Raw genomic sequence first — 14,179 nt, 5'->3', positions numbered from 1 at the left:
ATAAGCATGAAACCTAAATTGGCCTCTTCTTACTAGTTACATGATCTTGAGAAAATCAATTAAATTTTGTAATCTCTAGTTTTCTTATTGGAAATCTCAGAGTTGTGAGATTAAATGAGATTTATAGGCACAGCACCTACCATAATGTTCAACACACAGTGAATGTTCCATCAATATTAATTCTTGTTCCTTTTATAAAGAACTTACTGAATAAGAGGTCTGCCCTCCCACAGTAGTCATATCATAATATCCCTCTATTTATAGCTTTTAAAAATGGAGGAGGTTGGAATAGATTCAGAGGAGCCCTCACAGGGATTCTGGCTAGGATGCGATGGCTGTCAGTATCTCTTTCCTTTTCCCCTACCCCACCCCTATTCTTATATGAAAAATATTCTGCATTTTCCTAGCGAATTCTTATCATTCTTTGGACCTCTCCTCAGTTCAGGCTTCTCCCATGAAGCCTTCCCTTCCCCCACAGGGGGAGGCTTATCAACTATCTCTAACACTTAATTTTGGTATTCTTTTTACATCCTTCCCTAGGCTATTAGGATTCATGCGTAAAAAGGAAAACTCCTTCCCAACCAGATTTTAAGCTCCTTGAAGGTGGGGACTATGACTTCTATTTCTTTTTATTGTTCACACCAATAATTTAGTACTGAAGTTTGCCCACAAGACTAAGTAAATGTTTATCGGCAGCAGGCACTTTTTTATTAGAACTGGAACAGACCATTCAGCCTTTGTTAGTTATGATTGTCTTGTTATTCTCTAGTTATTTTGAGAGTCTTTGTATAATATCTTCCTCAACAAGATTGAATTATCCTGAAACTAATACTAATTTATGCATTTCCTCCCATTCTGCATATTATTAATAATTGCTGCCATTTAGAATGATGCCTCCACCAAGCCTATGTATGCTGTTTTTTTTTTTTTTTTTTCCTGGCAACAAACCATCAGTGAAGTATTATTGTGCCTATTTTACAGATGAGGAAATTGAGGCTTATAGAGCCTAACATATCATTTTTCCTGAAGGAGATGTTCAGCAACCCCTAGTTGAATCAAACAGAATGGGCCTTGGGATAGCACTTGAAGTGTTAATGAGTGGGACTATTGATCTTCCTTCATTCCCTGTAACTCAGCACTGCTTGGAAATAAGGATACATAACTTAATTCAACTACTGTTTGTTGAGCAACTACTGTATGTAAGGGTTTTTTTCAGGTTTAAAAGAGCAAAAAGGGGTAGGGTTGGGGACTCAATCAAGTACTTATCCTGCTTTCTAAAATGTTTTGCTTTCCAGTTTTAATCTTTTGTATTTCTCCCACTCCAGATTTACAGCCTGATCGTAATAATAGATTAAATGAGATATCTTGAGGACATACCTAGCTAAAAGCATGTCACAAAGAAATCTTTTCAAGAAAATTTTTTTAAATAATTTTTTAAATTTTTTTAATCTTGTTATTTTTTAGTTGAGAAAAAATTGAGCATGACTTTCACCTTCCCTTTCCTTTCCTTCTAGTCTGTGCCCATCTTTCTCACTGACTCAGCAAATATTTACTAAGGCTGGGCACAGAGGCTTATCCCTATAATCTTAGCACTTTGAGAGGCTGAGGCAGGAGGATCCCTTGAGGCCAGGAGTTCAAGACAAGCCTGGGCAAAATACCGAGACCCCTATCTCTACCAAAAAAAAAAAATCGTAATTAAAAAACAGAAATATTTACTTAGCATGTTCTTCTGTGACGTAATGGAAGAGACATCTTACTTTTGGATAAAGAAAACACCTTTCTAGAAGTAATGCTTAGATATTATAATTGTCACTACTGTGGGGTTGAGTAAAATTGTGCAAGTCAAGGGCCTAATACGGTGTTTGGTATACAGTAGACTCCTGGTAAAATATAGCGTTTTCATTTGTGCTTTAGAATTCCTGTTAATTTCTTATTTCTTCTTCTCCTCCCTTTCTCCCTTCCCCTCCTCTCCCTTTGACCTTTTCTTCCTTCTTTCTCCTCCTCCTCCTCCCTTCTTTTTCCACGGATGTACCTTCTTTGCCTTTTACATATATTCCTTTATTATTAGTTACAGAATTATAAACGAGTCCAGAATTTTTTTTAATTCCATATCAAATCATTTTTAAAAATGTATTTAACTGACCAACCACTATATCCTTTAATGGTGTGAATAGCTACTCCATACTTTACCTGCTCAGTGCACTTAGATTTATAAAAATTTATATATATAGCAGGGTTTTTTGTTTGTTTCTTCGTTTTGGTTTTTTATTTTTTGTAAAGCTCATCTGAACTGATATGAAAAGGCCCCAAATCCCTTAATGCAGAGATCTTCAGAAATCTCTGTGTGTTTTCACATTGACCCTGCTGAGTTTTTTAGGGGTTGTGATGAAGACTGTATCACGGAAAAGTCCAGACAGCCATTCTACCTAAATCAGATGCTCGGATAAATGTGTATTTACCTTTTTTTTTTTTTTTTTTCAGAATTTTGTAAGTAAGATAGTTTTCCCGTACTTCAAATTTTCTTTCCCAGAAAGACATTCTAGTGCTTTAAGAGTATGGTCAAAGGCACATTTGAAAAAGTAAGCATACACTGACTCTGGAAAGGAATCTTACTTTTAGCTACTGTTCTTGCATAAGGCTTAGGAATATGAAAAGAAAGCGGGAAGATGAAGTATGAATCTACTTTTAGGTCCATTTACCTCCACAGGTGAACTCTTGGTGGTTTAGACAGGTTAGACATCCATTTGTCACATTTCCCCCCACAGTAGCATTCTTCTAGCTTTCCCACAATCTGTAGTAGACAAAACTCCTTAGGAAGGAGAAAGGCATTATTGACTATCAGGTCATATATCTCACAGAGAACATTCGACAGTGAATTTCTGGTAGACTCTTTCACGTCAATCTGGTGCATCTTTCTTGCCTCTGTAGTATGTTTGCATTTTCCTATAAAAATTGATTTTTATATGATATATATAATTATATAATTTATATTTCTACATGACAAAGAAAAAAAAAAGGAAACCAACACCACAATTCAACAAAGGAAAATTAAGCTTTAAATTTTCTCAAAAGCTTTTACATATAGGATACCATTTTCTGGGCAGACTGATTGTATTTTTCCTAAAGAAAGAAATGCCAGCAGTCTAGGTTTATTTTTCAAGGGAAGAGGTAAAGGATAAAAAGAAATTGAACTACAAGAAAATGTCAGGTCGTAGTCACTGATGACGCTATTTAAATGGTGTGCTATTAGGGCAGAGCACATGGAATTCCTGATTTCTGCCTAACAGTGAAGAAGGGCCAGCAATTATCTATATGTGTGTGTGTGGATATGTGAGTGTCTGTTCACTCTACCTTCCCACCCCATTTTGCTAATTCAATTGAGGGGCAACAAGAGGTAATCCAGACAGCCGGAACAGGAGGAAAAGGTCTGCAGCTGTGCTCGGAGGGACTGGTGTGAAGAGAGAGGCTCAGTCTGACTTGGAGTTTTGTGCTGTTGCACGTGAATGCTCTGGAACTGCCCTAATCGACTGAAAATGAGCCGGCTACAGTCATATGGAACAGGTCTGTTTAGCCACATCGCTGGATAGCCTGGCAGATGGTAGACCGTCAATGGGTGGTATTGATTGGCTGGATTTGCCTTAGGGTAACAAGACTTTGGGTCCTTAAAAACCCGCTTCATCTTATTTTCCTTTGTGCAGCTTCATACAGTAGTGGTTTTCTCTTCTCACTCCCCCCAGTCCCCAGTATCCCCTTTTTCCCTTTTCAAATTAAAAGTCTTCCTTGGTAATCAAAATAGAGAGGTTACCTTGAGATAAACACTCTTTAAATTATCACCAAGGCAAGAAAACTTGAGAATATTTTATTTACTAAGCTGATTACATTTTAATGTTTGAAGAAAGTGACATTTTTTAATTAGTGTTTAAGACATATGGTGAGTGTACAAATTAGCTTATTTCATACAACCAGAATTTGATGAGAGCAACTCCTCCTTCTCACTCGCCAGTTAAAAATTGTCACTTGAAACTTAATATATGCAAGGAGGTTAAATGGTATTAAGTGATGCCGTCTTGACTTAAAGATGAAGGAGATAGTCACTATTGTGTATGGCTAAATACTGCCTGGATGGGCTGGAAAAATATTAGTGTCAACACTTGTGTTTGCAAGAAAATGTGGAGGTTCCAGACCTTTATTTTTGTCCAGCCAAGAAAAGAAAATCCCAGGTATCTGTGTGTGTTGGTTTCTGTTTTAGATACATGTGGAACATAGAATGGTGTTGCATGCTTTGTAAGTCATAAGATCCTCCTTAAAATCAGGCCATACAACAATATAAGTTATGTAATTTATTTTTATTCAGGTGGTTCTATATCCTTTTAACATACCCCCAATCACTTGGAGCTTTCAACTTGGGACAGTCTATTTATTCTTGGCAGAGGAGTAGATTAATTGGAATAGAGTGGTACAAAGGAGATGCCAAGTTAGCTATACATCCAAAATAGTATACGACAGAAATGTTCCACTTCGAGGCAGATCTTCGGGAAAAAGAACAGCAATGGGTAGAGATATGTGATTGGCTTGCTCTTGTGGTTGTTTGTCACTATTCATTTAATTGTATTTTAAAAAGAGAGGCTTAAGATTTTGTGTGTGTGTTTTTTTTTTTCAGTGTCTTTACTTCTAAGCTTTCAGTTATTTCTTATTAGGAAATACCCATATTAAATAAACCTAATTTCTACTCAGAAGAAAAGTTGCACCCTTAAACTCTTGCCTCCGTCTTGTATGTGCTTCATCCACATGCACACTTTTGAGTTTTCATCACTGTGTGTGAATATTTTTCTGTTTTTGCTAAAGAGAAATATTTCCGTGAGGTTTTTGGCCTTCCCACTTGCTCTGTGTTGATTGTATTTTCCTTGTTCATCCTTTGCTGAATGAAACAAAGCTTGTTTGTGTTTCATTCTTCACAGTTCTTATTAGAATTGGTGGCAGTGTTTTGTTTTGTTTCATTTCCTTGCTTTAAGTCAAGAGAAGGAATTTTATTTATTTATTTTGACAAGATATAGTGAGAGACAATCTTGCCTGTTAGGATGGTGGTGTTTCTCATGTCACATTTTACACCCAAAAGCTATTCCAAGGGGAAAAAAAAAAGAAAAGAAATATTTTAAGATGGTTCATTTGAATCTGTGCACTCTACCCACCTGGTGGTTATATAGTGAACTGTTACTTTAAAGAGTAGTTTAAACACCAGCCATGTTTGGGGCAGGCTGCTCTTGCAAAGAGAGCAGTACATATAACAGGAGTCTACTGTGTGTGAGATAAGGGGAAAATTCAGCTCACTGACTAGAGGTTTTAATGTACGAACTCTAGGGAAATAATATATTGACTGTTCCGTGACACGCAAGAAAATTGAAGAACCCTTTGCAGACGGAGTGCTTTGCAAAGGATTCTATCTGTTTCTCTTAAAACAAAATCTGTGGCAAGATGTTTGAAATCAGCAGGACGCTTAATGCTGCTTTGTTAAATAATGAGGTAATATTTTGTCACTTTTTTCTGGGCAGCATCTGTTTTCCCCCCCCCCTTCTTTTTTTTCCCTATATTTATGAAGGATTCCTTTTTTTCTGCCTCATGGAAGTCAAGGAAATACAATTCACGCTTCCATTTCTGTTCCTTCCTTTTGGTGCTTTTGGAGAATTTGGTTGTCTTTTTTTATTTGCAGTTTCAACCGGCTGCTGTTTCCTAGCCCATTGTGCCACGTAAGGCTTCTCCACTGCGCGGAGTAGGTAGTTATTAACGCTGAATTGGCTTCTGGTACAGTCCATCTGGACTCTGTGTGGGAAAGCTGGCTGCCGGCGACTGATGCTGAGATATCTGCAACCTTTGGGATGTGTGCATGGTGGCAAGGGGCTGACTGATATGAGATTACTTCTTTTAAGGGAAATTGTTATTAATGAGTCAAGAAACTGCTCATTTATGGTAAGAGGAATACAGCGGTGTTGGCAGCCCCACAGTGCTGGGATATCATTTTTAGGTTGCCTTAGCTGCTTGAGTGAGACAAGTTTCTTTCTGTGGTGGTGGATTGTGGCAGAAAAAAAAAAAAAATCATGCATGACTGGGAGACTCGCCTGCCTGATTCTTGAGATAATATATTGAGAATCTGTTGCTTTACAAATGTCACACACTGATGTAGCGGTCAGCCCCTCACTCTGAAGGATGAATGGTACTATTGGAAATGCGATAATAAGGTTGACTTTTCCCAACAATAGGATTCTGCCTTTGTCTTTAGAGAAAAGGCCTCTGAGGACATTTGTGCATTTGTTTGAGGATTCCGTTGAAAGACTTTAGAGTGGAGGTTTGTGGAAAAGTGATCAATATAAGAAATGCATGAATTTTTTAGCCTAGCAAAACCAGCTAGTTATTTATACTGTATATACAGCTACTATTTTGGAAAAGTGGCCAGAATATCTTTTAATATACCTAATGTTAATTTATGGTTCAATAAGTGTGCTGAGGTTAGTATGGATGGGAGAAAAGTGTTTTGTAAAATTTTATTTTTTATAACCTCCAGAGAAATCTAAGTAAATATTTTGTTCCAAGCAAGCTGTTTTTATTTGTGTGTTTGTCAGCATTGTCTTAATGTTTACTTTTCACAATATTTTAATATTGGTGGAATTGCACTCAGAGTTTATGTTGTTGATTTGGGGCACACGTACCTACTCTGTGCACATATGCTGAACCATTTAGAACACTTTAACCTGTGAATTCATCCTCAGTACACAGTTCAACAGATACTGTAGTACTATTGTGACTCACAAGACATTTTATACATTTGCTAAAGAAATTACTTTAAAAGTTTACTTAACTGAGTATTGTTCCACTTTAAGGAATTATAGTTTTAACATTTTTACTATTCTATTTCATGTATTTTCATTTCTAATAGCTGAACGTATTCATACTGAAGTCTAATGGATTATGCAGCGTACCCAACATATATTGTTTTATGATGTATCTGTATTTTCTAAAGTATGAATATATATGTATGTTTACATATGTGTGTTCATGAAACAGTATCTTGGACAGAACAGTTTTAATCTTGAAAAATGTAAGGTTATTTTATTTTCTAATAATTTTTCACAAACCCATTTTATTCTTGGACTTTGAAACCCAGAGATATAGCATATTTTTCGGCCTTTATTTCTACTCTGCCTAGTTCTGTCTCACCACCAAAGATTAAAGATTACATTGAATTTTGTCTTTGGTAATATGTGTTACCACTGTGTATTTATCAAAGAACAAATTGATTAAATTATGAGTTAAATAAACAGTGATACATTAGTTTTTGCATAGGTGTGAAGCATGAACTTCTCAGGTAAGCCACTCTAAAAACTCAAACCAGAACAAAAAATACACTACTGATGGCTTGGTAGTGTAGAGGCTATAAAATATGTAAATAGGCAGACAAACTGTATACATCACCACACACTTGCTAAATGTCTCTTTGCAAATCTCTTAAGAGGCCAAAGAAAAAAAGACATCCCTTTGAAGGAGAGAAGCAAAATCACTTATTTAGCTAAGCAAAATGAGCACTCTGCACAGGTTTTGAAATGAGGCTGTTGTCAAAAGCATGTTTTACCTTTCTCTAAAACAGTAGGAGAAAGTGTTTTTGTGGATTTTTAAAAATTCAGATCATGCCCCTATCCAAGTTGAAAAATAAATTCATTTAAATAAATCATTCATCATCCTCAGTTTTGAAAAGCTCAGACAGAAGGCAGAAAGGTAGAGGCTGACAGCTGCCCCTCCCTTATCCCCACCATTTTTTTTTCTTTTTGTTTATTAGGAAATAGTTTTCTGAGATAAACTTGTGTGAACCTAGTTCATGGAGCAAGCTTAATCCCCAACTTGCTTGCTTTTGAAATGTTGGCCATGTTAGCTGGAGAAGGAGCATTACTTACTAAAAATCAGCAATATCAGGAAATAATAAAGTTAAATTGTAGATGAATTAGCACATTAAAGTGCTTTTGTTGTATCTTTAAGCCTACAGGCAGATCATTAAATATGCATTTCGCTAGAAAGCAACTGTCTAGAAAGATAAGGTGGTTGAAAATATTCTACAGTGGAAAAGCACTCCATCAGAGGGGTGGGATGGTTTGGCCCTCAGGACAGGGGAAAAGAAGGACCCTCCCACTGTTAGTTAAGGTTTGCAAGCCTCCAGTGACCTGCAGTTGTTACAGTACTTTTGAGCTGGGAGGAGGGAAAAGGTAAAAATACAAGTATGGCTGTTGTTGCTTCAGCCGGGCCTTAATTACCAGACACAAGAAGCAGTTCAGAAATCTGGTCTCTGTTGTTGTAGAGGTCACCAAATCATTAACATCGTCAATCTGGCAGTAGCTAATTTAAATAGCACCTGATGTTGCAACGCCTCCCTTCGTTTCCCCAGCCAATCAGATCCAGGCTTCGGCTGACAGATGGTCCCATAAATGGATGTAAAAAGGGGAAGCTTCGAGCCAATTTCAGCAAGGCTCTGTTCAGTTGTTCTTATCTACATCCTAGAATCGGGGGTTTCAGCTCACTGCTCCTTTTCTTTTTTTCTTTCTCTCCCCCGCCCACCCCCCCAAAAATAATTGATTTGCTTTACAATCATCCACACCGTGTTTTGTGGATCTTTAATTATATATAACAATAGTAGTCATTTTAAATATATATTCTGAAATCTTTGCAAATTTTAACAGAAGAGTCGAAGCTCTGCGAGACCCAATATTTGCCAATAAGAATGGTTATGGTAGGTATGACTAGATTTATAATCTGTTGTTTGTGTTGCTGGAGGGAAGAAAAGCATCTACACCTTGACCAGTCTTATGCTTGCACAAGAGTTTAGTTCTGTGCTGCTGTTTGGTTCCTACATTTACTATCTCTTTTGTGTAGAGAGTGCGGGTAGGTCCTTTTATTGAAAAGCAGTGGGGATATAAGATTGTCATTTTTAACAAGTCGTTGTCAGTTTTCCCTTCAACATAAAGGCAAGGGGTGGAGGGGGAGGGCTGAAATAATTGCTGGTTTATTGAAAGAGGTTATATTACTTGAGACATAATGGCAAAAGAAGGGTTTTCTTTTTGTAAGCGAGAGGGGGTTTGTCTATGTGCCTGGGTTTTGTGGGGCTGGGGGTGGATGCAGCGGGGTTAGGAATCTCTCCATTTCCGTGCTGGAAATCTAAACCTCGAGAGGCAGCTCCTGGATACTGAACACTGAGATGGGCAGTTGTGTTTCGGGGGACTGCGCAGTCAAAACGGCAAAGAGAGTGATTTATTTGGGCTTCAGTAAATGCTGCATCTTGTATTTCAAAGAGTTTCCTGTCATGACCTCATAAAAAAGAGGAGGCGGCTTGTATGTGTAGCAGTGCCTGGCGTGTTGAGTTGTTGCTTCCTTCTCTGGGCAGCAGCTCTGTAAGAAGGAATGTCAGCTTTTACATAACGTTCCTTTCCGCTTTTGACACACTGTGTGAGGGTCCATCTTCTTCTGATCACAGATGGAGTGGAATGGCTTGAAGATGGTAAGTGAAAAGAGGAAGGCAGCCTGGAGGTCCCAGCCCTGTGTGTGTGTGTGTGTGTGTGTGTGCTTGTATGTGTGTATGTGTAAGGATGCTGGACTGTGCATTGTAAATCACTGTGCTGATCGTTTGTGTGTGTATGTGTGTGTGTGTTTATTAGTATTTCTCTTTTCTGAAAACCAGAATCCATCTCCAAGTGTAATGGCACTGCATGCACACAGGCACACACACTGCCTCTTCCAGCAAACACACATTTTAGCCAAGGAAGGTTGGTGTCTTTTTTGACAATCAATGTCACCGTCACTGTTGGCTGGCGTGTCCACCGCCTCTGTGAGCCTTCAACGGAATTACACGACTGATAAAGTTAAAGGCACATTTCTTTTTCAGTCTCATGCTAGGAGTGATGGGGAAGGATGGGAATGAGGGGTGGAGGAGGTGAGATTCAGTACCAGCAGATGCAATTGTGAAACAGGACTTTCGGATGTGGAAGGGGAAGTGGAAAACCTTTCTGCCGAAGTAGTAAATCTATTTTTAGCATCATCTTTTTCTGAAAAAAGAATCAGGGAAACTCCTTGAGTGCCGCTTCTGTCGCCTGATGTTGACCCTGAAGATAAGGCACAAAATGGCATGATCAGATGCCACGAGTGCCCACTTTGACTTTGAATTTTCTCCAGCAATAGGTTTCACGGGGTTTCAGAGCTGGGTATGGGGGCAGGCTGTAAATTCATAATCATCTTACTTATTTTTCCCTAGAAAAGCCTGGGGAGGACTTTTTGCTCTGCATAGATGTTATAACAAAGCTGTGGTCTTTTTCCCATTCTTAGAGGATTGCCTTTGTCTGGCTGCTTGTTTTGATGGGTGTAAAACAAATAAGATTAGACCGAGCAGCCCAACTGAAAGCGATAGCTGGGAGGAAAACCCAATGAAAGGTTGCCGGGGAAACGAACAGAGGAGAAGCCGAGTAGGGAGCAGGTGGCTATCATGAGAACACACTGCAAACAGTGTAAAAAAAAGGGGAGGGGGACAGGACCTCGATTATCTTTGCTGTTCTTTGTGGCCAGCCCAACTTTAATTATTTGTTATAAATAGGTGTTAATTACATTTCTAACTCTGGTTTACAGTGATTTTTAGAAATCTATTTTTAAGCATCTGCTCTGTCTCCCCTGTTTGTGTGTGTGTGTGCATGTGTGCGTGTGTGTGTTTTGTTGTTGTTGTTGTTGTTTAAAAAACCCAAAGAGGAGGAGAGGGGGAAGGGAAGGTAGGGAATCTTGCTTTTTTTTTTTCCTTTTTCCCCCTTTTCCCTGCTGTGAAATTGTACATGCGAAAAATCGCAAGGAATCCTGTGAGACCATTTGAAAAAAATGTAAATTATATTGAATGAAGTTGACGGAAGCATAATAGTGAACTCCTACAGCTGATAGGTTCTGCAAATGATTTCTTAGAAATTTCCAGCAAATATTCATAGGAAAAATATAGGTAGAAGAGATCTACCCTAAGCAATGATTTGGCGTTAGGTGATATTGGTATTTTTACTAAATCAGATGTTGATACTCTAGTTTCAGGGGAGTTCATTCTACCTCTGATTTATTTTTCCTGAGTAGAAATTTCTTTACAAAATAATAAATGAAGATCCTTTTGCTTTTCTTCTTTCCCCATGCCCACAGTCACAGGATGCATCAGGCTTGCACTCTCACAACCACTGCCTTCCATTTGGCATTTGGTCCTGGTTCTGGTCTTGGCACAAACTGAGTGAAAAGCTGATTTTTATTTTAGTGTCTTTGAACGTCTGGGACCCATGTGTGCACTGGGTGACAAGCATTTCTCTTTTTTTCTCTAATTGTGTTTTACTAATAGTCTCGTTTTCTCATGATGGTGGGTACCATAAGGATTGAAAGGTGTAGTACTTGGGTGAACAGGAGATAGCGTAAAAACAACTGAAATGGTGATCTGTTAGGGTTTTATACTAAGGGACAAAATAGATACATGATCAGGTAGCTAATTGTAAGCCCCAAAATGAGAGATTAAAAAATGCTGAAATACATTAAAAGATTAGGAAATATAATTGGCTTTATTGAAAGTACTCTTAATTTTTACTCTCTTCATTGAAAATCCCCCCCAATTCTTTTTTCCTTGCAGAGACATCTTTTTGTTTTCTCTTCTTTTAGGGGATTTAAAAATTGTGTTTTCACTCTTGAGGTAAAAATAAATAAACTTATATTTTTTGTGATACACTTGAACCTTGCGGCCATATGTTGAGTGCATAAGCCTATGTCACCTTTAAAAAAATAGAATTTTTTTAAGTCTCTAATATAGTTTCTGTTTTAATTTTCTGAGAATTGTCTGGCAATTTTTAGTCAGGGGAAAATAATTTCTGTAAGAAGTATCATCTTGGCTTGGGTTGTAAAAAAGACACGTGGTTCTGATGCTGACCTTTCTCGCTCCTTTGTCTTAAAAATATTAATGCCTACTACCTTCATGTGGAGGTGTGCCTTTATGGAAGCACAAGGCTGAATGTGCATTTATTAAGAAGTGAAAATCCAATTGGAAATATTTCTGCAAACAACATCTGACTAAGTCGCAGTTTTAATGATCAGAGTGTCCATATATCTCATAGTAATGTAACAGCTAAATCATTTAATATTTAAATTTTTGAAAGGGTAAAATTAACATAGATGGGGAAGTAGTTGAAAAATTACTTTGAGAATCGTTTATTTACAAGACAATTTAATATCTCATTTTTTAGAAAGCTAACAAACAACTTAACCATTCATTTGTGGTCTCAGTCCCATTCATTTCTACCTGCCATTCATTCAAGTCATTCTCCTGGCCAGATATAGATGGCCTTGCTTCCATTTGATGGTTTGCACAAAACCTTAAAACTTTTTCTTTCCCAATACCCCTTCCTTGGTCCTTTGAAAATTAGGGTGTTGTTATGAGAGGAAGGCCAGATTGTCGTGAGATAATAACAATAGAATATTTAAAAAAGAGAGAGAGAGAAGGAAAATGAACTGTGCATTTGCCTTTTACTTCTAAACTTAGTCTTGAAATTGGGTTTGGGACATGTTAGACTTCAGATATTTTAAACTTAGGATTTCTATTAGGGATAAGCTATTTGAAATTTCATATCTAGAAATTATTGCATGAATGGTGCCTTGTATGTGTGTGTTCAATATCTCTAAAAGGACTTGTGGATGAATTGGGGTGTTTTTCTCAAGTTAGAGTTACTATGAATAACAGTAGGGTTTCCTCAGAGTAAGTCCTTTTCTTTGGTTTGATTTCTTCCCTTTACACTTATTTCCTTATTATAGGTGGGTTCTTTTCCTATGTGTAGGCCAAATGCTATTTCTTCTATGAGGAGATGTGCTGCTTCATTTAGCCCTGAGCATCTTAACACCTTATATTAATTTTTTTTAAAAAAAGAAACAAATTGTATGTACCTCACGTAAGAAATGGTGGTCTTCATAGAGGTCATCATACATAGACAAAAGTACTTTGGGCTTGACAAATTTCTTCATTAGCTCCAATGATCTGTGGCCACCAGGCAGTTAATTTGTATGCCTAGATATTTAATATGTACATTTGTTGGTGAGCTGGCCAGCGGATGCTAAACACACGAGTATGCGCTGGCAAATGCTGCAATGCAGTATTTTTTCCCCAATGTCATTGGGAATTTTGGGGCTAGGAAGGGACATGAACATTTTCAAGCTTTTATCTTACTATTGTCCAGTCGATGGGCCATGTTGTACAGAATTGGTCAATTCTCCTTTTGAAAGTAAAATCAACCTTTCATTTACCACTATCCATTCCCCCATCCATTTAATGTATATGTGGAAAGAGTGTGTGTGCGAGAAAGAGAGGCAGAGAGACTCTGTGTGTATCAGTATAAGTGTGTTGCGGATTCCTGCACCTGTCTTAGGCTTTCCTTATTTGGTATTACTAAACATGTACACACACTTACTTGCAAGTATATGTGCATCTATAAATGGAAAGAAAACCAAACTGGGTTGCTTCCCATAAGAACTGGTTTCTCTTCATGACTCCAGGAGTTCTCTTATTAGAAAAATATGAAATTTCAAATATTTATTTAAAAAGATATATTCAGACCCTGCAGTCTGTTGGTAACCAAACACCTTTCTTTAGCTGCTACTTAAGAAATTGTAAGTGTGCAAATCCGTAACAATGTTTGTGAGCTAAAAGCCATCCCTTCAGTCAAGGGCCTGGGTATGAATTAAAATGTGTGTATGTGTGTGTATATGGATATGTGTATGTGTATGGAGGGGTGGGCAGGATGTTTTTCTTTGAGGGCATTTGAACCTAGTCTTTACCATTGGTAAAAATAAGGAGGAGGTAAGAAGGCAGTGTTAACATCTGTGCTTTGCTTTGTAAGTTGGTGTGCAAGTGTGTGTGTGTTAGGAACATCCTTATATTTTTGAAATCTCCACGTATTTTAGGGGTAGAGGGCTTTTATAGGTCACTGGCTTTCTAAGGGTAAAAAAAAAAAAGAAAAGAAAAGGTGATCTGCGGGTGGGTGGGAGTCACAAGCAGTAATTGTCTTAAAGTAGCTATTTAGCAGTGAAAAGGAAAAAAAGGCTGGAGGACAAGAGACAAGAGGGGAGAAGAGTACCAACATGTGGGTATGCATCTTTCCGG

At 37.7% G+C, this 14,179-nt stretch overlaps 1 protein-coding gene across 18 annotated transcripts in view; it reads left to right on the top strand.

The window, feature by feature from the left end:
• ELAVL4 (ELAV like RNA binding protein 4) overlaps positions 1-14,179 on the top strand; it is a 154,649-nt gene that overhangs the window by 52,622 nt on the left and 87,848 nt on the right. For 6 of the 18 annotated variants that reach the window (XM_065522843.1, XM_005543426.5, XM_005543422.4 and 3 more), the window contains exon 1: positions 8,490-8,767. The exons of 2 other annotated variants lie outside the window; for them this stretch is intronic. In XM_065522843.1, coding sequence (XP_065378915.1) covers positions 8,759-8,767 — 9 coding nt within the window. In that variant the 5' untranslated portion in view covers positions 8,490-8,758. Of the gene's footprint in view, positions 1-5,247; positions 5,521-5,801; positions 5,965-8,489; positions 8,768-9,400; positions 9,533-14,179 lie in introns of those variants that run through there. 10 more of the 18 variants (XM_045371321.2, XM_015436206.4, XM_005543420.4 and 7 more) reach the window with 3 other exon arrangements.

The sequence above is a fragment of the Macaca fascicularis genome, chromosome 1, assembly GCF_037993035.2.
Source record: "Macaca fascicularis isolate 582-1 chromosome 1, T2T-MFA8v1.1".
NCBI classification, from domain to species: domain Eukaryota; kingdom Metazoa; phylum Chordata; class Mammalia; order Primates; family Cercopithecidae; genus Macaca; species Macaca fascicularis.
This window is presented reverse-complemented; position numbering and strand designations above follow the sequence as displayed.